The sequence below is a fragment of the Pseudopipra pipra genome, chromosome 5 (assembly GCF_036250125.1).
Source record: "Pseudopipra pipra isolate bDixPip1 chromosome 5, bDixPip1.hap1, whole genome shotgun sequence".
NCBI lineage: Eukaryota > Metazoa > Chordata > Aves > Passeriformes > Pipridae > Pseudopipra > Pseudopipra pipra.
In genome coordinates, this window is record NC_087553.1 from 53,679,055 (window position 1) to 53,696,775 (window position 17,721).

The window sequence follows — 17,721 nt, forward strand, 5'->3', positions numbered from 1 at the left end:
GAATATTCTGCGATTCTGTGAACACAGGGACAAAACAGCAGCAGCAATAAAGGAGGCTTCCAGTTTCCTGTTCTTATCTGAGGCTTGACTTGAAGACAGTTAACTTAAAAATCTCACCTTTCTAAGAAGTTTCATGTATTTAAATGACATTATAGTTCAGCACCCAAGGAAGAGGCTTCTAACTAAGTCTTAACAGTCAAGTGACCAAATCACAAAGTCAAATGCAAGTAGCAACTGGCAATCCTGAACAAATCTGAGACTTCAAGCACTGAAGGTTGACAGATAATGAGCTGTTCCTGGCTGTAGAGATAATGGGAATCTTTTCAAAGTCTCAATACTGTCACTAGGACTTATGTTTCTCAGCACCATTTTTATGATGAAAACACTTTTTGGACACTTCATCTCTCAGTTCCCACTGTCTTGCGTGAAACATTATAATGGGACAATGACCTTTGATTGTATGACTGTATATATCATGAAAGGGGGAACAAAAAAAAAAAAGCCACCAAAAACCCCCAAAAAAGTCAAAACATGTAACTTGTTTGTACTGCAGTTTTCACATGCACCAACACACTGATCAAAAAGATTGTTTCCACCCATACAGAAGACAGCATATCCTTTGTTAAAGCATTTAAAGTAGTGACACCTGCTAGAATTGTGACAGCTATCCATCAGTGACACTATACAAACTTTCACTAATTTGACTAATCAGATTTGTAGAGGACAGCTTCTGAGAGCTGAAAGAAAATTGAGTCTGATATTTATTTCATCCATAGAAGATGACACCTAGGAAATTGTTTGAATTTCGAATACCTGAACATTGCACTTCCCTATTAATAAGGACTGTAATTGCACTGCTTAAAGCACAACTATTTAGTTGAGAATTTCTATGAGTTTGTAGCTACGATAACCTACACTCATTGAATTCAAAACAAGCTTAAGGAGTCTGGGAAAAAAAAAGGATGCTTACCTTAATGTCAAATATTCTGATAAAATACGACCTCTGCGGATTGTCCTTTACAAGGCAAGCTACGCCACAGCACTTCTTTGACCACATGGCATTGCGATCTGCTGCATATATTTGAACAACTGCTGAAGACATCGTCTAGAAAAAAAAGGTAGCTATTACTTTTAAGGTAAAAATCATAAATTTTACAATTGATCCTTTACCAAAACATCTCTTAATTTTGTTCCTTGTTGTAGGCAGCAACTTTGCTGACTTCCCATGTGATGAGATAGTAAAGTTCAAATGACTCCCATGCTTTAGATTTTCACTTCTATGAAAGAACCTAATTGAACTTTTTGTTCTTGTTTTTGAAATCAGCAAAGGGATTTTGCCTGTAAGAAGCAAATCAGTAACTATGGCGGTCACATAGAGAATGGAAGGAAATTTCTTTCTGTTCAGTACTTCAGACTGGATAGAAACACAATACTCAAGCTGGAACTGCAAATGACATGGTGCCTGGAGACACTCCTGGGTACTGGAATGCAACTGCCTACATTGCTTAATTGTTCAAATGGTCTCTGGCACAATTTTAACCTATGCCAACTAGCAAACTCCTAAAATTCTCGGGCATGGTTTGAGAATTCACAGGAGCTAGGATCATTCCCAGCTGGCAACTTGAAATTGTCCTGTTTTCAAACTGAGAGATTTTAATAAGAGATGAAGATTATTCCACACCAGATTGCTGCAGTCACTGGGAATATTCCTCAGCATATTTTCTATGTGTCCTACCTTAAGAGTCCTATGAGAGAAGGAAAAGCGAAGTCCTTGAAGAATATTTATTTAGCAGCCAAGTCACATGAACAAAGCTTAGATACTCTGTAGTATCTAAGAAGATACTACAGATCAGAAGCTATATAGCCTAGGATCTACTCTCCAGCAGCACAAGATGCCCAGGTAGGAATAAAAGAGTAGACCATTACAACTATGGAAGCATATCCCTAGCAACTGCCAGGTTGGAGCTCAAAGCTCCCTGAGCCAGCATGTGTTTTACAGCACATTCCTTTGTGAATTTGTCTAATCACTCTTCAAACTCATGAGAACTTCTGAGCATCACAACACTGGACAGGACTATATTTCACAGTTCATAATAATAATAATAATGGCCAGTCTTCGCGAGCGAAGATTTTTTGGGAAAGGTCATTAACCCTTCCAGCCTGCGCAGTGGATTTTTTAGGTGAGACACAGCGTGCGCTGAACTGAGCCCACCCTTTAGTCCTGAGGTTCATCTGCCGGGGCCGAGCAAAGCTTGGACAGTGGCAGTGAGGTCCCCAGGATGTAGGTTTGTTTAGAGTGACCTTCTCTTAGGTGGATTGCCTACCAAGGCTGACGAGCTCCACCTGCCCAGGGGGCCGGGAATCGAACCCGGGTCGCGGTGGTGAGAGTCAGGCACTCTAACCACTAGACCACCAGAGGCCCCATTTCACAGTTCACTTATGCACTATATGAATAGTTAACCACTTTTATCTAGACATTTGCCACCTGCTAATTCCAGCTGACTGTCCCGTTGTATTCTTGCACTAGGAGATGGTGTTCATGGCTTCACAGTTCCTTCTACTTGTTGCACATGCTTTTACAGATGTTTGTCACACATCTTTGCCCTGTTATCTACTGTTTAGGAAGTGACACTAGTTTTAAGTCATTCTTGTAGCAAGAAAAAAAAAATCTACTCTTTAATTACCCTTGTCACTCTTACATGGATCTTAACTAGTCCTACTACATCTTCCTTTGATTGGGGATGAGACTTATCCTATATGAATGCAGTTTGTTAGCCTTTTGAACATAGGGTCACAATAACAGTTTTCTGTTTTGTTCTTTATTTATTTCACTGTCAGTCAAAGAGAGTTTTATTTCCTTTTTCACTATGAAATATTAAACAGATGTTTTCATAGATCTGCTATAGTTCCATGACCTTTTCGGATGAATCATACCTAATCTGAGTAATGGTCTCCACATTAGGTTTTCCCCACCTGCTCAGCAAGGATTACTTCACCTTCATGAATTCGACTACTTGCCAAAACAGTAGACATCCATAACGCAGGCATGCCTAGTTGCATTATAAGATTATCTACTAAATATCATTATCACCATGGTCACACTTTTCTTGGTTTAAGAAACCAAAAGAATAATCTAAGTTTCATTGGATTCTTTTACTTTAACAGAACTGGAAGTTTTTTGATAAGAGTCAAAGTAATGTAGGCAGACTGTAGCTACGCCTTGGGAAAGCTCTATAAACTTTGCCCGAGAACTGTGATGTTAACTTTCACAAGTCAAGATATAATTCTGTTCCTCTTTGCAGCCTCCTCTTCAGAAGTTGTCAGACTGACTACTAATCTTTCTGGTAACCTACAGAAAAAGTTAAAGCATGTTTGTCTGACAAAAAGAGTGCTTGTAACTGTAGAGTACTTGACGAGGCAACTAAGGGTAGAGTAAAATTTCTCTCCCTATAACCTACAGAGTAATATGAACAATTTAATCATAACTGCACTTGTCAGATGAGTAAAAAGGGACTTGGGAATTAGCCATGCTACCATCACAAAACAGGTATACTTGCAACTTTATGTCAGCTAAGAGACGCCATTTTCCCCTCTACGTTGCAACAGGAAATTACTTAATTTTGGGCACAGCTGGCCAGATTTTGATGAAAATTTCTGCTTCTCTAACACTTTTTTTCCCCGCTCATTTCTCCAATATCATCTTCATTGCTAAAGCAATAATGTTGTAGACACAAGACAACACAAAGGAGCAAAGATGGGCCATTCTACAGTTTGCATTCAATTACAGCAACTATCTCGCCACCCGTGCAAGAAACCTTCTCAACCCTCCAAAACAAATCCAGCTCCACTAACCTCCACCCAACAGGACTACCCACAGACATGGGTGGTCTTGGCAGGAATCATGCAACTTAAATATAAGGCACAGGAGACAGTGATTTGTGTTGAGACAGGGCTCCCTATGCCTTGCTTCCTATTATATCTAACAGCAAAAGCACCAACTGGATTACCTGGGTAAACCAGTAACTGTTGTAACTCAATGACGCCTGCATATAAAATCTTGGGCCAACACCTATCCCAGGAGTAGAAAGAAGAATATTAAACAAAAAGAGTGTGTCCTCATTCTGCATAATCATAATACTTGTTTAATGTACACTTGGTTACCCTATGAGCAGAGCTTGATTTAAAGTTAGAGACAATTTCACTGAATCTGAAGTAGGTGTTGTTTTGAGGTCTTCTGAGTTTAGAGTTCAATTACATTTTAACTTACTCATTAGCATTGTACAAATTCCTAGTGTTGACAAACTGCAATGCAGCTTTTGCATGTTAGAACATATAATTCACAAATTCTGCTGTTATATGACTTATGTTTTTTTAATAAAAGGACAATACAGGAAAAAATACAAGGTGTATTTTTGTCAGGAGAGGAGGACAATTAAATCCAACTCCTTTTACTTCATCCACTGTTCATTTTCGTTATGTAGAGCAGTGGTGCCATGCTTTCTGCTATTCAGCTTCTGGAAGACAGGTGGCAAAAATAATTAATCATCCACGCCCTTTGGAAATTTACAGACCTATAAGCAAAATTTAAAACTTGAGAAAATATATGAACCATAAACTTCATCTACTGCTATTCATTATGAATCCAAGCCACACAAATTCCAATAAAAAAATTCAACTTCATTGCACAATTGCAGTGTCTGAGAACATTTACACAAATATCATAATTTGAGTATTCTACTGCATTTTCTGAGTGAGCATTCACTGTCAGCTCAGTTTCTCATAGCATTCTCAGAAGAGAATACTGCATTTTAAAGTATGGGTTCTTTAAAACTATATGTAAATACTTCTTCAGAGTAGATCACACCACTGATTCAATATCCTGAGTGCATTTTTTCTGAGATAAAGTTATTTTGTTACTTAATACCTAAAGTTATTACTGTATTTTCAGGAGGAGGATTTTGAAGTTGTCACTACTGCTTTCTTAACAGTTTAGTGAGGACCTTGTCCTTTTTATATAGCTGTATATTTGAAAAAGATGCATAGAAGAAAGAAATAAGGTAGCCCACCAAAAATGGATGGGCCATGGAGACGAAAAACAACCTCTCTTTAGTTCCCTTTACTTTTTCCACACCAGCCTCCAGCTGGAGGACATGCCATTGATTCCAGGGACTTGTCACACCCCTCAAGCTGATGAGCTATGAAGCAGTAAGTATGGTGTTGTCAGCTGTACACTGGCTGTTTCACTGGCAGATCTAGTCTTACCCTTCAACACACATACTGCAGGAAATGTGGTATCAACAAAACATGAAAACACCTACTGCCTGCAAAACTTAGGCACACCTAGTCATCACACATTTGGAGAATGTGATTACAGCAGCCACGGACAGTTTCCAACTGGGCAGCAGATAGCTGTGTACTTTGATCAGCTTCTGGTGTGAACATTTGCTGTGGTGGCCTCTCAATAACTTGCTGTAACTCAGTGTTTCTCAAAAAAACAGTGAAGCAAGCCAACACAGATAGTTGCACAAGAAAGAGTCATCATAATAGATGACTTACGGCTGACAGACATTAAAACATAGTGGGCCAAAAGTCACAATAGAGAGTGGCAGCAAGATTAAGGCTGTAAGATGATGTTCAGTCACCTCAATATACACTAGAACAGAAAGATCCATTGGGATGGTTTTTGTAGTACAGCTGACAACAAGCTTGTGGTGCAAAGATCAAAGAATTATAAAATTACTTTGGTTGGATGTGACCTCTGTATGTCTTCCAGGTCAACCTCCTACTCACAGCAAGGGTAATTAAAAGCCTACAGTTCAAGTTGCTCAAGGTCCTGTCCAGTTAAGTTTAAAGGCTGCAAAATCACTTCTAGGGAATCTGTTCTAGTGCTTAATCACTCCCATTTTAAAGCTTGTAAAAATGCAACTCAGTTTCACGTATTCCTCTAATGGTTCAGTATTGCTATGTGTTAGATGTTGACAGTACTACTACTACAAGTACACACTAGCGGTACCTTTCAATCCTTTTCCAATTTTAAGAGTAACGGTTTTTTCCCCATACAGGTGCAGAACCCTGCATACATACATAAGTTAATCGCACATGACATCTTGCTTTTCTTAAGTTATCCTTCCCAGCCCTTGGAAGTGTCTCACAAACAAAACTGTGGAAAAAAGATGACTTCACCTGGTAATGTAAGAACACAAGTAGAATCAGTTGTTTCTAACAAGTTACTCTGTTCTAAACAGAGTAACCTCTTGAAAAAAAACTTACACAATGCCTGTAGCTTCTTCACAAAGTCAGTTTGAGGACTTTGCCCAGAAAGTCATAGTGAACACAATAGCTACTTTAACATTTTGGGGGGAGGAGGGGGGAAGCTATGGTGAGTAGTTGTGTGCAATTCAAACCCTGTAAGAATAGAAATCAATACTTCTATTGTCTTTTTTATAAAGCAGGTATCTGGAAATGTTGTCCTAATCAATATGAGAACTGATGAGAAGGTACCCATGGTAGGTCTTTATAAGACATGCTATGGTGAAAATCCTTATTATGGCTAAGGTAATATGTTGAAGCCTGAGCAGGTGATGCTGGGTGCTCCTGGGTCACACATTCTTTGGTACAAGACTGGCAAGAGAGCTCACAGTTTGCTTCTAGGGTGACTGTTCAAGAATAAAGGGCTGTTGCCCCTTTCTTGACATTAAAACAGTGGTAATAGTTTTCATCAGAGAGCAGGGTTCAGGAACACAGGCATACTGACATCAAGTACCACGTCACTGTGGAAAACGCTTAGTGAGGTTCTAACTCTAATCTTGACCACAAGAAGGACAGGAAGGTTCAGTACCAAGGCAATCCCTAATAGCCTAGCATTATCTGAGTCATGGAAGAAGATATGGAAACTCATTAAGATTCATGAATGAGAAAGACAAAAACCAGAAATGAGAATGAGCTCTACAGAAAATAAAGCCTACTTCACAGAAAATCAGGCAAGTAGATAGAAATCAGTGGCTCACATTTCTTTCTCTGATTACAAAAATTCTGAAGAAAACAAAACCAACTAAAATGTAGCACTGACCAATCAGAGACATTAATTGAAATCTTGTTTTTCTCAAAAAAAGCTTATGTTCAAGCAATTATACTTTTAAATGTCAGTACATTAATAAATTTGTATTATTCAAAGCAAACAAAATTGGAATTAGACAGTGATAAGACCTTCCTCTTGTTCTGGAATTGACTTATCTTCAGGCATTAATGTCTTACATCATAAATATATTGAGTTTCCAAAAATGTTTCTGCAGTGATCAACACAATTATGCATTTTATCTCATCACTCAATACAGAAACACAAAACCTGCTGCAGGGACCAGGTACTGGAACTTTCACCCCCTTCTCAAGGGAAGGCTTTGGCATCCTACACAATCAAGCTCTACTTGCTCTTTCTGGCAGTTTAATTTCCCTTCTACACAGTGGTCCTGTTTTAAGAGAAAATGTAGCTTTTTTCTTGGCATTGAGGAGTCTCCTACCATGTGGGAACAGTGTGTTCCTTTCCTGCTAGGAAGGGCTGATAACCCACTTCCAGGGTGAATGTTCTCTCCACCACGCAATCCTACAGAAGGCATGCAATGCAATCTCCTCCAATGGTGATTTTAAATGAACTGACTAAGCCTGCCACTACTGAAATGATCCCTAACTAATTAGGCCACATAAACAACATGCAAATATGCTTCCCTAACAATTTCAACATTATAAGTAGCAGAGGCATTTGCTAGAGTAGACAAAAAAATTTCCTAGCACTTTCACAGAACTTAGAAGAGTTAGTTTAATTAGGTTCAGAATCCTACAATATTTATTAGCCCTGGATACTAGGTAATTCAACCTTCTTAAGCATGGATGTCTAGTATGATGGTTTGGATGCCATTCAGGTCTAGCAACAAGATATATGAACACAAATCAACACTTCTACCAAATTTTAAAGGTCTCAATAAGCATCCACAAGTGTCTAATTACTTACTTTCCAGTTATAGACAGGAAGGGATTGAGATAGGAAGAAAGAGCACCAGGAGAGAGAAAAGACTGGTGATGCTGAAGGCAGACTGCTTTTGCTTACTGCTGACACCATCTGAAGGCCCATAAAGAGTATGGCCCCAGACAACAGAGTAAGTACAACAGATTCACCTAACCTGCCTTTTTTGGCTTCCCCCCCCTTAAGAACAGTGTATCAGGCTTTTTATGGTTACTGAATCTTGTACAAAGGAAGTGTGATGATACTGTGTGATAGCATACATGCACATACTTTTGTTGCTAAAAATACTCTACAAGGACTCCACAATATTGTGACTACGAAACTAGATTTTCATCAGTTAGATTTTGCAACTCTCAGATTGGTTTATGTTTTCACACCAGGTTGCCTCCAGAATCTTCACAAATTAGTAACATGTGACAGCATTCATCCACTGGGGATTTGGATACTACTTTATTTGCAATTAGGATAAACTGTGATTACTTCAATTTTTAAAGCTATTACAGCTTCTGAAGATTTATTTAACACATTACTAATAATCTTATCTTTAAAGACAATTGTGTATTGCAAAAAAGCTATCTTCAAATGTTACCAACATGACTTTAAACTAGATTCCCATAGAAAGAAGACATACAGAACTTAAGTTTACTGGCAGATTTCATCAAGTTAAGCAGCTGGAAACAATCTTCTAATTTTAATGCTATTTACAGGACATTATTTTCAAAGACAGACTGACTGTTCCACAGACAGGAAAACTAAAGCAAGATTTCACATTATTTGACAGAACTGACATAAGGGAGCCTTTTGTAAATACTCAAACACATCAGTAAAGCTTTATTTGGTGTAAGCTGAAAAATCACTCAGCTTAAGACACTGAGGCCTCACCACTTCTACTGCTTATGAAATTATTTGCTACAGTTGCCAACAGTGTCCAAGTTTAAGATTAAAGCTTCTGTTTCATTTCTTAATTTCTCATGATTTAAAAATGCAGTATGTACAGATGTTAAGGAGTTAGAGGGTTTTTCCCACCTCTACACAAAGTTAGGCTGTTAAGAATAAAGCCACTGTATAAGAGACGCTGCCTGTTCTTATTTGAAGGGAGAAGGAAGAAAGGAGGTTTTTCAGAAACAGCAAAAAGCCATATTGGGTATTTCCTATCATTTCTGAAACATTAAGTTAAAAGACAGTTCCACACAACACAGATCAAAACATTTAAGGAATCAAGAGAACAAACCAATTAAAAAAAAACCCCATAGTTAATATCCAAGAACAGACTCCCTGCCTTGCATGTGCCCTGATGAGCACACAAGTCAGCTGCAACATCCTCACTGAAGATCTTTCACTGATGTGGAGAAAGTACCAGTGGATCATTAAGTGATGTTACAACAAAGAAGGGACTGCTGTTTAACAAACCTAAGCCATAAAAGTGCTTGTTTGGACTTAAGTCTGCAGTTGTCCAATAAAAAGATCCTTCACTCCTAATCAACAGTCATTCACTTGCAGATAGCTCACATTTTTTTTAATATCTTCAGATACAAGTTCATTTACATTTCCAGCACCTCCCAGAACCCCCCACTTCAGTTAGAGCTGGCCAACTCCTATTCAAAACACTCATTGCTCAACAGTGGATCACAGAAGACCAACAATTAAAATGTGGGTAAACAGCATAGCATATAAACCCAAATCAAACAGCACATGATTAGGAGAGACATGCTTTTAGCAGACACAGCATAAAGATATTTTCAAATCCTACAACCTCAGTTCAGGACAACACATGGAAGACTTCAGCCTTCCTGAGATATGACATAACCATAACCACAAGCACGCTGCAGATTACAACATTCCAAGCTATCTCAGCTTATCAGATCATTTACAAGCTGACATGCACAAACTGGGGTTTCCACTGACGAGCAAGCTGAACATCGTCACTTCCTGTTTACCTGCACAGCATCACTGCACCTCACTGTGCTGCACCTCACAGCTCAATGCTGCTGAAGCCCTGGCTGGTCAGAAGGCAGCAGATACACGGCAAGGCAGTTATTTGTGTTCTGCAGAGAGTGTGCTGCACACAGGCTGTCCATAAATTTGTCACTGTCCTACTGCCATGGAGCAAAAATTCTCACTACAGAAGAAAGACATTTTGTCTTGCAGTTCCACTCCCATCTGCAGCCTCCCAGGAGACACTCAGATTCAAGACTGTTCCTTTCCAAAGCTCAGAGAATTTTCAGATGAAATGTTCAGGTCTACTTTTTGATTTTAATCCATTTTAAATTTATCAAGACTCCTAAGCCTAGGATGATCCTTACACAACTAGAGCATTGTACAGATATGTAGATTAAACAGTTCTCAAAACTGTGTTTCATGGTCATACACAGAAACTGCAGACTGGGATTTCAAACCATACAGATTCAAGTCAAGAATCAGTTTCATGCAACACATGGGATAAAACTGGAGCTTGCATCTGTTTTGTCCTGTTCCACTGCCTATTCAGCTATAAGGAAAACCACCTCCCTTCCCTCAACATCTCCTCTACCAGCAACACACTGTCTTCTGGTACTAAGGTCCTCTCTCTTCAGCCTTCATCAATCATTCCATTCTCTACACAGTAACACTTTTCTAGATGTTCCATATTTAATGCAAGTCCTTATGAGCAGATCCTCATATCCACTTTGAACATATGAGTGAGCTTTTAGAAAAAAAAACACATTAGAATTCAGAGTCATTTTTTAAGAGTTAGATCAACTGTAGTTCCCTATCAACCCACTTAATAGTATACGTATCATGAAGTTTACAAGTAAAAATCTTTAGAACAATGGTTAAATTGATTAAAGAAAGGATGTGAAGCATAAACCTCAGGAATTCATGAATTATCCCAGCTCTGGAACACTCGTTAATGAGCCCCTGAAAACGCTATTCAGCATCTACTAGTACTCCCAGGTCCAGATTTAAAAAAAAATTTAAAAAATGAGTATTTGCTTTGCAGAGATGATGTTTAGGTGAACTTTACTTATGATCTTTACACTTAAAGACAGAAAATAATAAGGAATTTTGACTTCTGATACTTAGAGAGTACTGAAGTAAAACAGCTAAATTGTTTTAAAAGAACTCTTTTATAAGAACACATTAATTTCATGCCAACATAAAACAAAGAACTCCCTTCAAAATATTAACAAATATGAGTAAAGGCTATTAGAAGTAAAACCTCTTTGAATAATAGCCAGTAACTGGTCTCGCAATGGTGTATACAACTTGTGTCCTGCCCTGTAAAGCAGACTCAATCCACTTACATAAAGGTACTTAGAGATGCAACCCCCCCTCACACTTTCACTGTGCCACAATTCAACGTGTATTAATTCCTCCTTCAGCAGTTTGCATTTGAGCAGAACAGTTATGGGAATTCAAGTCAGATACAAGGAAACATAACTGTACATAAGATTATTTTTTTTATATATACCAGCAACTGAGTCTGCTATGAATAAAGTTACTCCTAGTGACATGTCTTAAAAAATAGATAACATATGGGAAAAAAAAGAAGGCACAAAGATGTGTTAGTTCTATGATCCCTGGCCATATTCAAAGCTTACTACAGGGGTAAAACACTAGACATTAGTTGAATGCCTGGGAGACTGTTGCTTTTTATTTAGTTCTGGCAATAGGCAATTGCATGATGCTTGCATTTATTTCTCTCCCATGCCTCAGCTTCTTCATCTGCAGCATGTTGATATAGACCTCTACCTCTACAAAGTGCTTTGAGAACTACTGATGAAGAAAAAAATATTATGCTGCCACAGACAGAAACAAATTATTTTTTGGGGGGTGGGATGTGCGTGCCTACATTATCTTCTCTGCTAATAGCAAAGGTTAAGACAGGTTAATTTCCACATCGCTAGGGTTATTTTTCTCCCCAGTGAATGAACATTAATTACTATCTGATAACCTGGTCACTGTTCGCTGTTTTAGACAAGGAAATGGGAGATATTCTTTTACCACGGGGTATGTATGCCCCTTGAGTAAAGTGACATTTATTACAGCTAAAAAAGTTTCAAAGGTCTCTGCCTGTTGGCAGCTCCGTCTTTGCAAGTACCTGCACTGCATATACCAATGTGCTGTGGAGGCCAAAAGCCACTTAAATTCACCCGTGTGCAAACAAACTTTAGCAGTTTGGAAGCAGTGGCACAGAATGGCGGTCTTATACGGCCAATTCTAATCAGATCTCAGGCTTAAGAGTTATCACACATTTCCATTTTAGACAAATCATGGCTTCAAGTTCTTTGTACCAAACTTACTAATGCTTTTATAAGTCACCATCACACTTAATTTTTACACACTATATTTAACACTTGATTCTTAAGATGGAAGAATAAAGAGTACAAAGCACATGACTCAAAACTTCCCACCTACCTGGCATTTCTTGGTGGTCTATTCCATGATAATCCTTGAGCAACAACAACCCCTGAAGTCTCAGTATGTAAAGATTGAAAAAAACATGAGATTACACCTTCCTTCCCTCCTGCCCCCCCCCCCTCAAAAAAGTAGTTTTGAAAACTAGGCACACTACTCTAGTTCTGACAGAGCCCTTCAATAAGGCAATCTCATCATCCCATACATCTAGATTGCTTTACAAAGGACTCCTTCTGAATTTACTACCCACTATCTGCATATAAATGCACAGAGGGCTGCTGAATGGGAAAGCTCCTTCCTCAGAGCCAAAATTCTTCTTCTGTAACTCCTTAAGGTACCAGAATGTTACTTATCATGAGGTTGCCGACTCTGCTGGACACAACCAGAAAAGCAAAAACTGTAAAGAATCTACTTATCTACAGTTAAAGTGTGTGCTTATACAACAAAAACATTGTAGAAAGAGGGCAGCAGGATGTATTTTTCCACTGCACTCAATACTTTGGTGTCTATGTCCAGTCACCAGTTTCCAGTTAAAGAAAAAAAAAATAAAAATCACACAATACTTCCTTTTTCCTTCAGTGCAGCTCTGGCAGTTCTAATGAGCAACCATAGGCAGAAGTAAGGAACAAAGGGGCAGTGATATTGTTCTCAATCTTTTATTCTTTAAAATTGGTATGTTTGGATGGATCAGAACAAAAGCATCCTCATTTGAAGATAATTACCTCTCCATAACTGCTGTGTTCCTGTTTGTAACTTGTTAACATTGCTCAGCAGGTATAACGTAGGTACCCACCTGAATTTACAGGTAACATAAAAATTATTTCACTCACAACAGAACCAAAGTAATACTATATCTCATGTGAGAAGAAGTTTACACTAAGGAAAATCAATATTTATTAGATCAATATAAGAGCTTAGAACCATAGAGTCACACCAATATTATTAACATGAACACAGTATTTTAAGATATTTTAAAAACTCTTAGGACAAAAAATACTTGTTTCAAAAAACATTTAAAAGAAACATTAGGTCTGAAACTGAACTTTATTCTTGTCTAAAGTAATTAAATACAACAAGTTGAGCCAAAATATAAACTTTTAATGAAAAACATTTTAAGATAGCTTTGTGAAAAACTGACAACAATCAATCTATATTGCACTGGCAGTCCAATTAGCCAATATCATTGCCCTAATCAAGCACCAGATTTGAAAAATTACATGCTTCAGTTTCTGAACTACTGCTCTGCAAGTCTCCAAGTCTATTCAGGAGCTGACAGCAGCTAACATGCTCAGTGTGAATGGTTCTTGGTGCTTGGGAGAACTGGCAACAGCTTTCCTGTCAGGTCAAGTGTGTGTCACTTTTCTGAAAACCTCCACTGCTACGATAAGTTACAGTGCTTTATGACAGTAAAATCAGCAGGTATGTTGTTACACCATACCAGCATAATAAAAATGTGCATTAATACTACTTATAACCATTAAAATGGGGGAAAAAGTTATTAATGACATACTGATTATTTTTTTCAGATGTATAACACCTTTGGAAACAAGATATTTCTTATAAGGGCACTGATGCAACTTAAATCCCAATGACTCAAAGCAGACATTGGGTTTCTAGTTTTTGTATGGATATTTGCTTCCTTTGTGATCAACTAACCATACCAACTGCTCTGAGCACCTGAACAGCCTCAATCTGTTAGCATAGAAACAGAAAGCTCTAAATGTTGAGTGTATAAAAGATAACACCAGTCCCAGGAGTATATAGTTTAGAAAAAACAAGCTGATTATCCAATTTAGACAGAGTTCAAGAAAAATCACATCCTACTCAAAAGACTTTGCATGAATATAGAAATACCCCCAATCTCGGAAGAAATTATCACAGGAGTGGGACCTACATAATAGCAATGCATTAATGAATGGCTTGCTAGAAGTCTAGTATGGTGGTTTTTATGAACATCAGATTAAAGGCTGTATAACTGGGTCCTTGAAAGACCTAGAAGTTAAATTGCCAGAAGCTTCAACACTGTGGTACAAACGCTTCCTATAGGAAAATGGTGCTGGAGTGTGCCTGTAACTCACCCGGACCTTGAGGAAGCCTGGGCGGGAGGGGTGGGTGTGGATCTTGATTTCCTGTTAGTCCAGTATCCACTCCTGGGCATATGGACTATTTACAGAAGATGAAGCAGATTTATAGGATAAATTGAAGGCTAGCCAACCTCCCTGATGGAAGTATCCCACTGAACATTTGTTATTCAAAACTGCATCCTTAGAAGGCCACTGCCATCCACTATGCGGTGTGCAATATGATACACAAAGAGTTTTATACTAGCTGATGTGGAACTAAGAGCTCTAAATCTGCCAATCCCTATGTAAAAGCTTCAGTTCTGCAACAAACACTACAGTCCTCCGAAGAATTCCAAAGTCAAGGAAGTGACACGTCTGTCAGTCCACTTCAGGACTACGTTACTCTGACAAATGAGGGCACCATGCTGCACTGAAGTGAAAAAACAACCTTGATGATGCATGGCAGACTTCCTTATTGATGGCTAGTTTGTTTATTTGGAATAAGCCAACTATGTAACATCCTTTGCTAATTCAAACTTGCATCATAGTGATACTGTTTGCATGCGGTGACCTTGAAGAAATTATTTCCAGCCATATGGATACTGGTACTGCATCATTTCATTGCTGGAACCATTACTGCAGCCAGAACTGATACGCAGGCTGCCATCCTGAAATAAAGACTAAAAGCACTCAGCTTCTAAATGCACGATGGATTGTTATCTCCCTTCTGCTCTGAAGCAAATGCTACCTGCTGTGGGAGAGAACTTCTTGTACAGCATTAAGCATCACCAGGGGACCAGTTCCTGCTAGTGCTGACTTATAAAAGTGACACTGGGAAAAAATATGGCTTGAGGGGAAAAAGGGAATCACCAGACACTAGAGGGAACAAAAATAATAAAATAAAAACTTCAGGGAAGTGTCTACAGAACTGAGGCATGCAAACACTGTCTAACAGACCTAGCGGGCATAGAAGACAGAACTGAAAAGGTTCCTGAGCTCGTACCTCTACATCCCAGACAGAACCAATGATCAAGGTGAGATATCAGAACAGAGTATGTGACGATTAAACTATCATTAATTACACTACACACCTTAAAACTGTCTCTAGAGCTCAAGTGGGAAACAAATTGTTGCATTTGAACTGACAAAAAACTGCTAAAATGCTACAAAATGCAGCTTCAAGTAAGATTCCTAGAGAACTCAGGACATCCCTGGAGTCTCTGAAAATGGACAGAACTTTGCTTAAATTATTTACAAACTACTCATCAGAAAAGAAAGCTCTAGACAGGAATACATTTTCTTGGTAGGCCAGTGGTCTGAAACCAAGAAGTAAAGTGAAGGAAATGCAGCAGCTTTTAAGGTCATCCTTGCTGTACCTAATGCAGTCTGTAGAAGCACAGCTACGAGTTAGCTACATCTCCTCAAAAATTTTTTTCCTCTGAAATCAGAGGAGATCAGAAACATGATGATATCCGTATCTGAAAATCAGTGACAGATACACTTAATATTGTCCACTGCAGCAGGTTGTTACATGCAGAGGAACACTTTCATTTGCTGGAAAATTCTAGACACCTGCATTTTCTCAGGTTTCCAAGAGCAACTTCTAGGAGCAGAAAGACAATACTGAATTTTGTTGCTGTCAGGAAAGCTAGATCTGACTTTGACTTAATGTCAAAGCAGACAGTTATGAGCACAGCAGCAGGTCTGACCCTTAATCTGTGATGTATATGCTACTAACAACGCTAGAACAGACAGCTCACATCTCCCCATCCCCAGCACCACAGTCTCCCGGTAGCTTCCACTGGTTGTGCAAATATCAGTTACTAAGAGCAGGGCCACTTTCTGGATACGGTGGCAAGTGGTACAGCAGAAAACACATCTGCGCAGAGGAACAAACTCTCTTACTAATACAACACAAATCAGGTAACAATGGCCCTATCCATACCATGTATCAGGAACTGTGTTTACACCAAACCCCCGCTCATTATTACTTTGGTGACTACTTGTTAGCAGCACTCAGACCTGTGCCAGGAAGTGTGCCAACCAACTGAACACCATGGACAGTCACAGGACTGTGCCTGAGTTCATGCTACTGCCCTACTTCAGTTTGTTAGCATCAATGTGTTAGCACAGCTGGCTCACAGATCAGAGGTGAGAAAGTGGACAAGGTGCATCCTTCTGCCACCAAACTTAAATGTGTGCTGTGTACCTCCCATTTTCAGCCTGTTGGTTCTGGTTATCTGGGACATAAAGGGATGATCCAGACAGGTATGGCTACTGTGAGGGATGGACTCCTCCATTATACAGTATGAAGCACAGAGCAGCAGCATGAATACTTTTTCAACAAACAAATTTCATCTAAATGATATGAAGAGGGCAAACAAACAGACAGGATTTGTTGTGTACAAGTAGAAAAGCTCAGAAATGTTCAAAGAGGCTATTAAGGAAAAGTCTCAATGAAGAACTGAAGCATTCAAAGAATGACACAAAAAGATGAAGTGAAAACCATGACATGGAGATCTACATGCCCCAGCAAAATATTCAGCACCAAATCCATCTCCATGCATCCTAGCAAACAAAACTGTAACACAATTACAGGTTTATTGCATCTAGATGCTTGAACTAAGGCAAGGAAGGGCATGCTCTGTGCAGAGACAGAGATTTATGATTAGTCTCTCGAGTACAGAAATACTGGCACCTGAAACTGGTATGGACAAACCTCTTAAAGACAAAACTAAAATATTTTTAAAGAGATAAATGGTTTGTTGAATCGCTACTGAGTTCTAGAGATCAAGTGCAACCAGCACTTTCTGCTGCAATCACACTTTAAAACCTTGCATAGTTTTAAATTTAAATTTCAAGCTACACAAACTGAGCACAGTGCTAACAGTACAGTGTAACACAAAGAGGCAAACATTGTTTAAGAAAGGTCAAAATGACAATATCTATTGTAGGGCTAAAAAATACTGGCTGATATAACATTGCAAAAAATTAAGCCCAAAACCTGTATTTTTTTTTAACTGTTAATTTTCAGGTTACTAAAAATACAAACACCAATAAATGCACGCTCAAGTATAAAATGAATTTCATATCTGAAATACTCTCAACTACAAACTAAAGCAAATAAAGAAAAAAACAGTACTGAGTTTTATTTATTAGAAAATACTGCTTCCTTCTTTGCAAATGCAAGGGGAAGCTTTTGCCTGTGGTATTACACAGAACATACACCACTACAGGATGTTC

The 17,721-nt window shown here is 38.6% G+C and overlaps 1 protein-coding gene and 1 long non-coding RNA gene across 5 annotated transcripts in view; both read right to left on the reverse strand.

Moving 5' to 3' along the window:
• The window catches only part of LOC135414873 (uncharacterized), a 377,990-nt gene that overhangs the window by 74,732 nt on the left and 285,537 nt on the right, over nucleotides 1-17,721 (reverse strand). The window lies entirely within an intron of this gene.
• Nucleotides 1-17,721, reverse strand: part of WASL (WASP like actin nucleation promoting factor) — a 58,159-nt gene that overhangs the window by 31,500 nt on the left and 8,938 nt on the right. For all 4 annotated transcript variants that reach the window (XM_064656150.1, XM_064656151.1, XM_064656149.1 and 1 more), the window contains exon 2: nucleotides 971-1,105. In XM_064656150.1, the coding sequence (XP_064512220.1) occupies nucleotides 971-1,105 (135 nt within the window). The remainder of the gene's footprint in view (nucleotides 1-970; nucleotides 1,106-17,721) is intronic.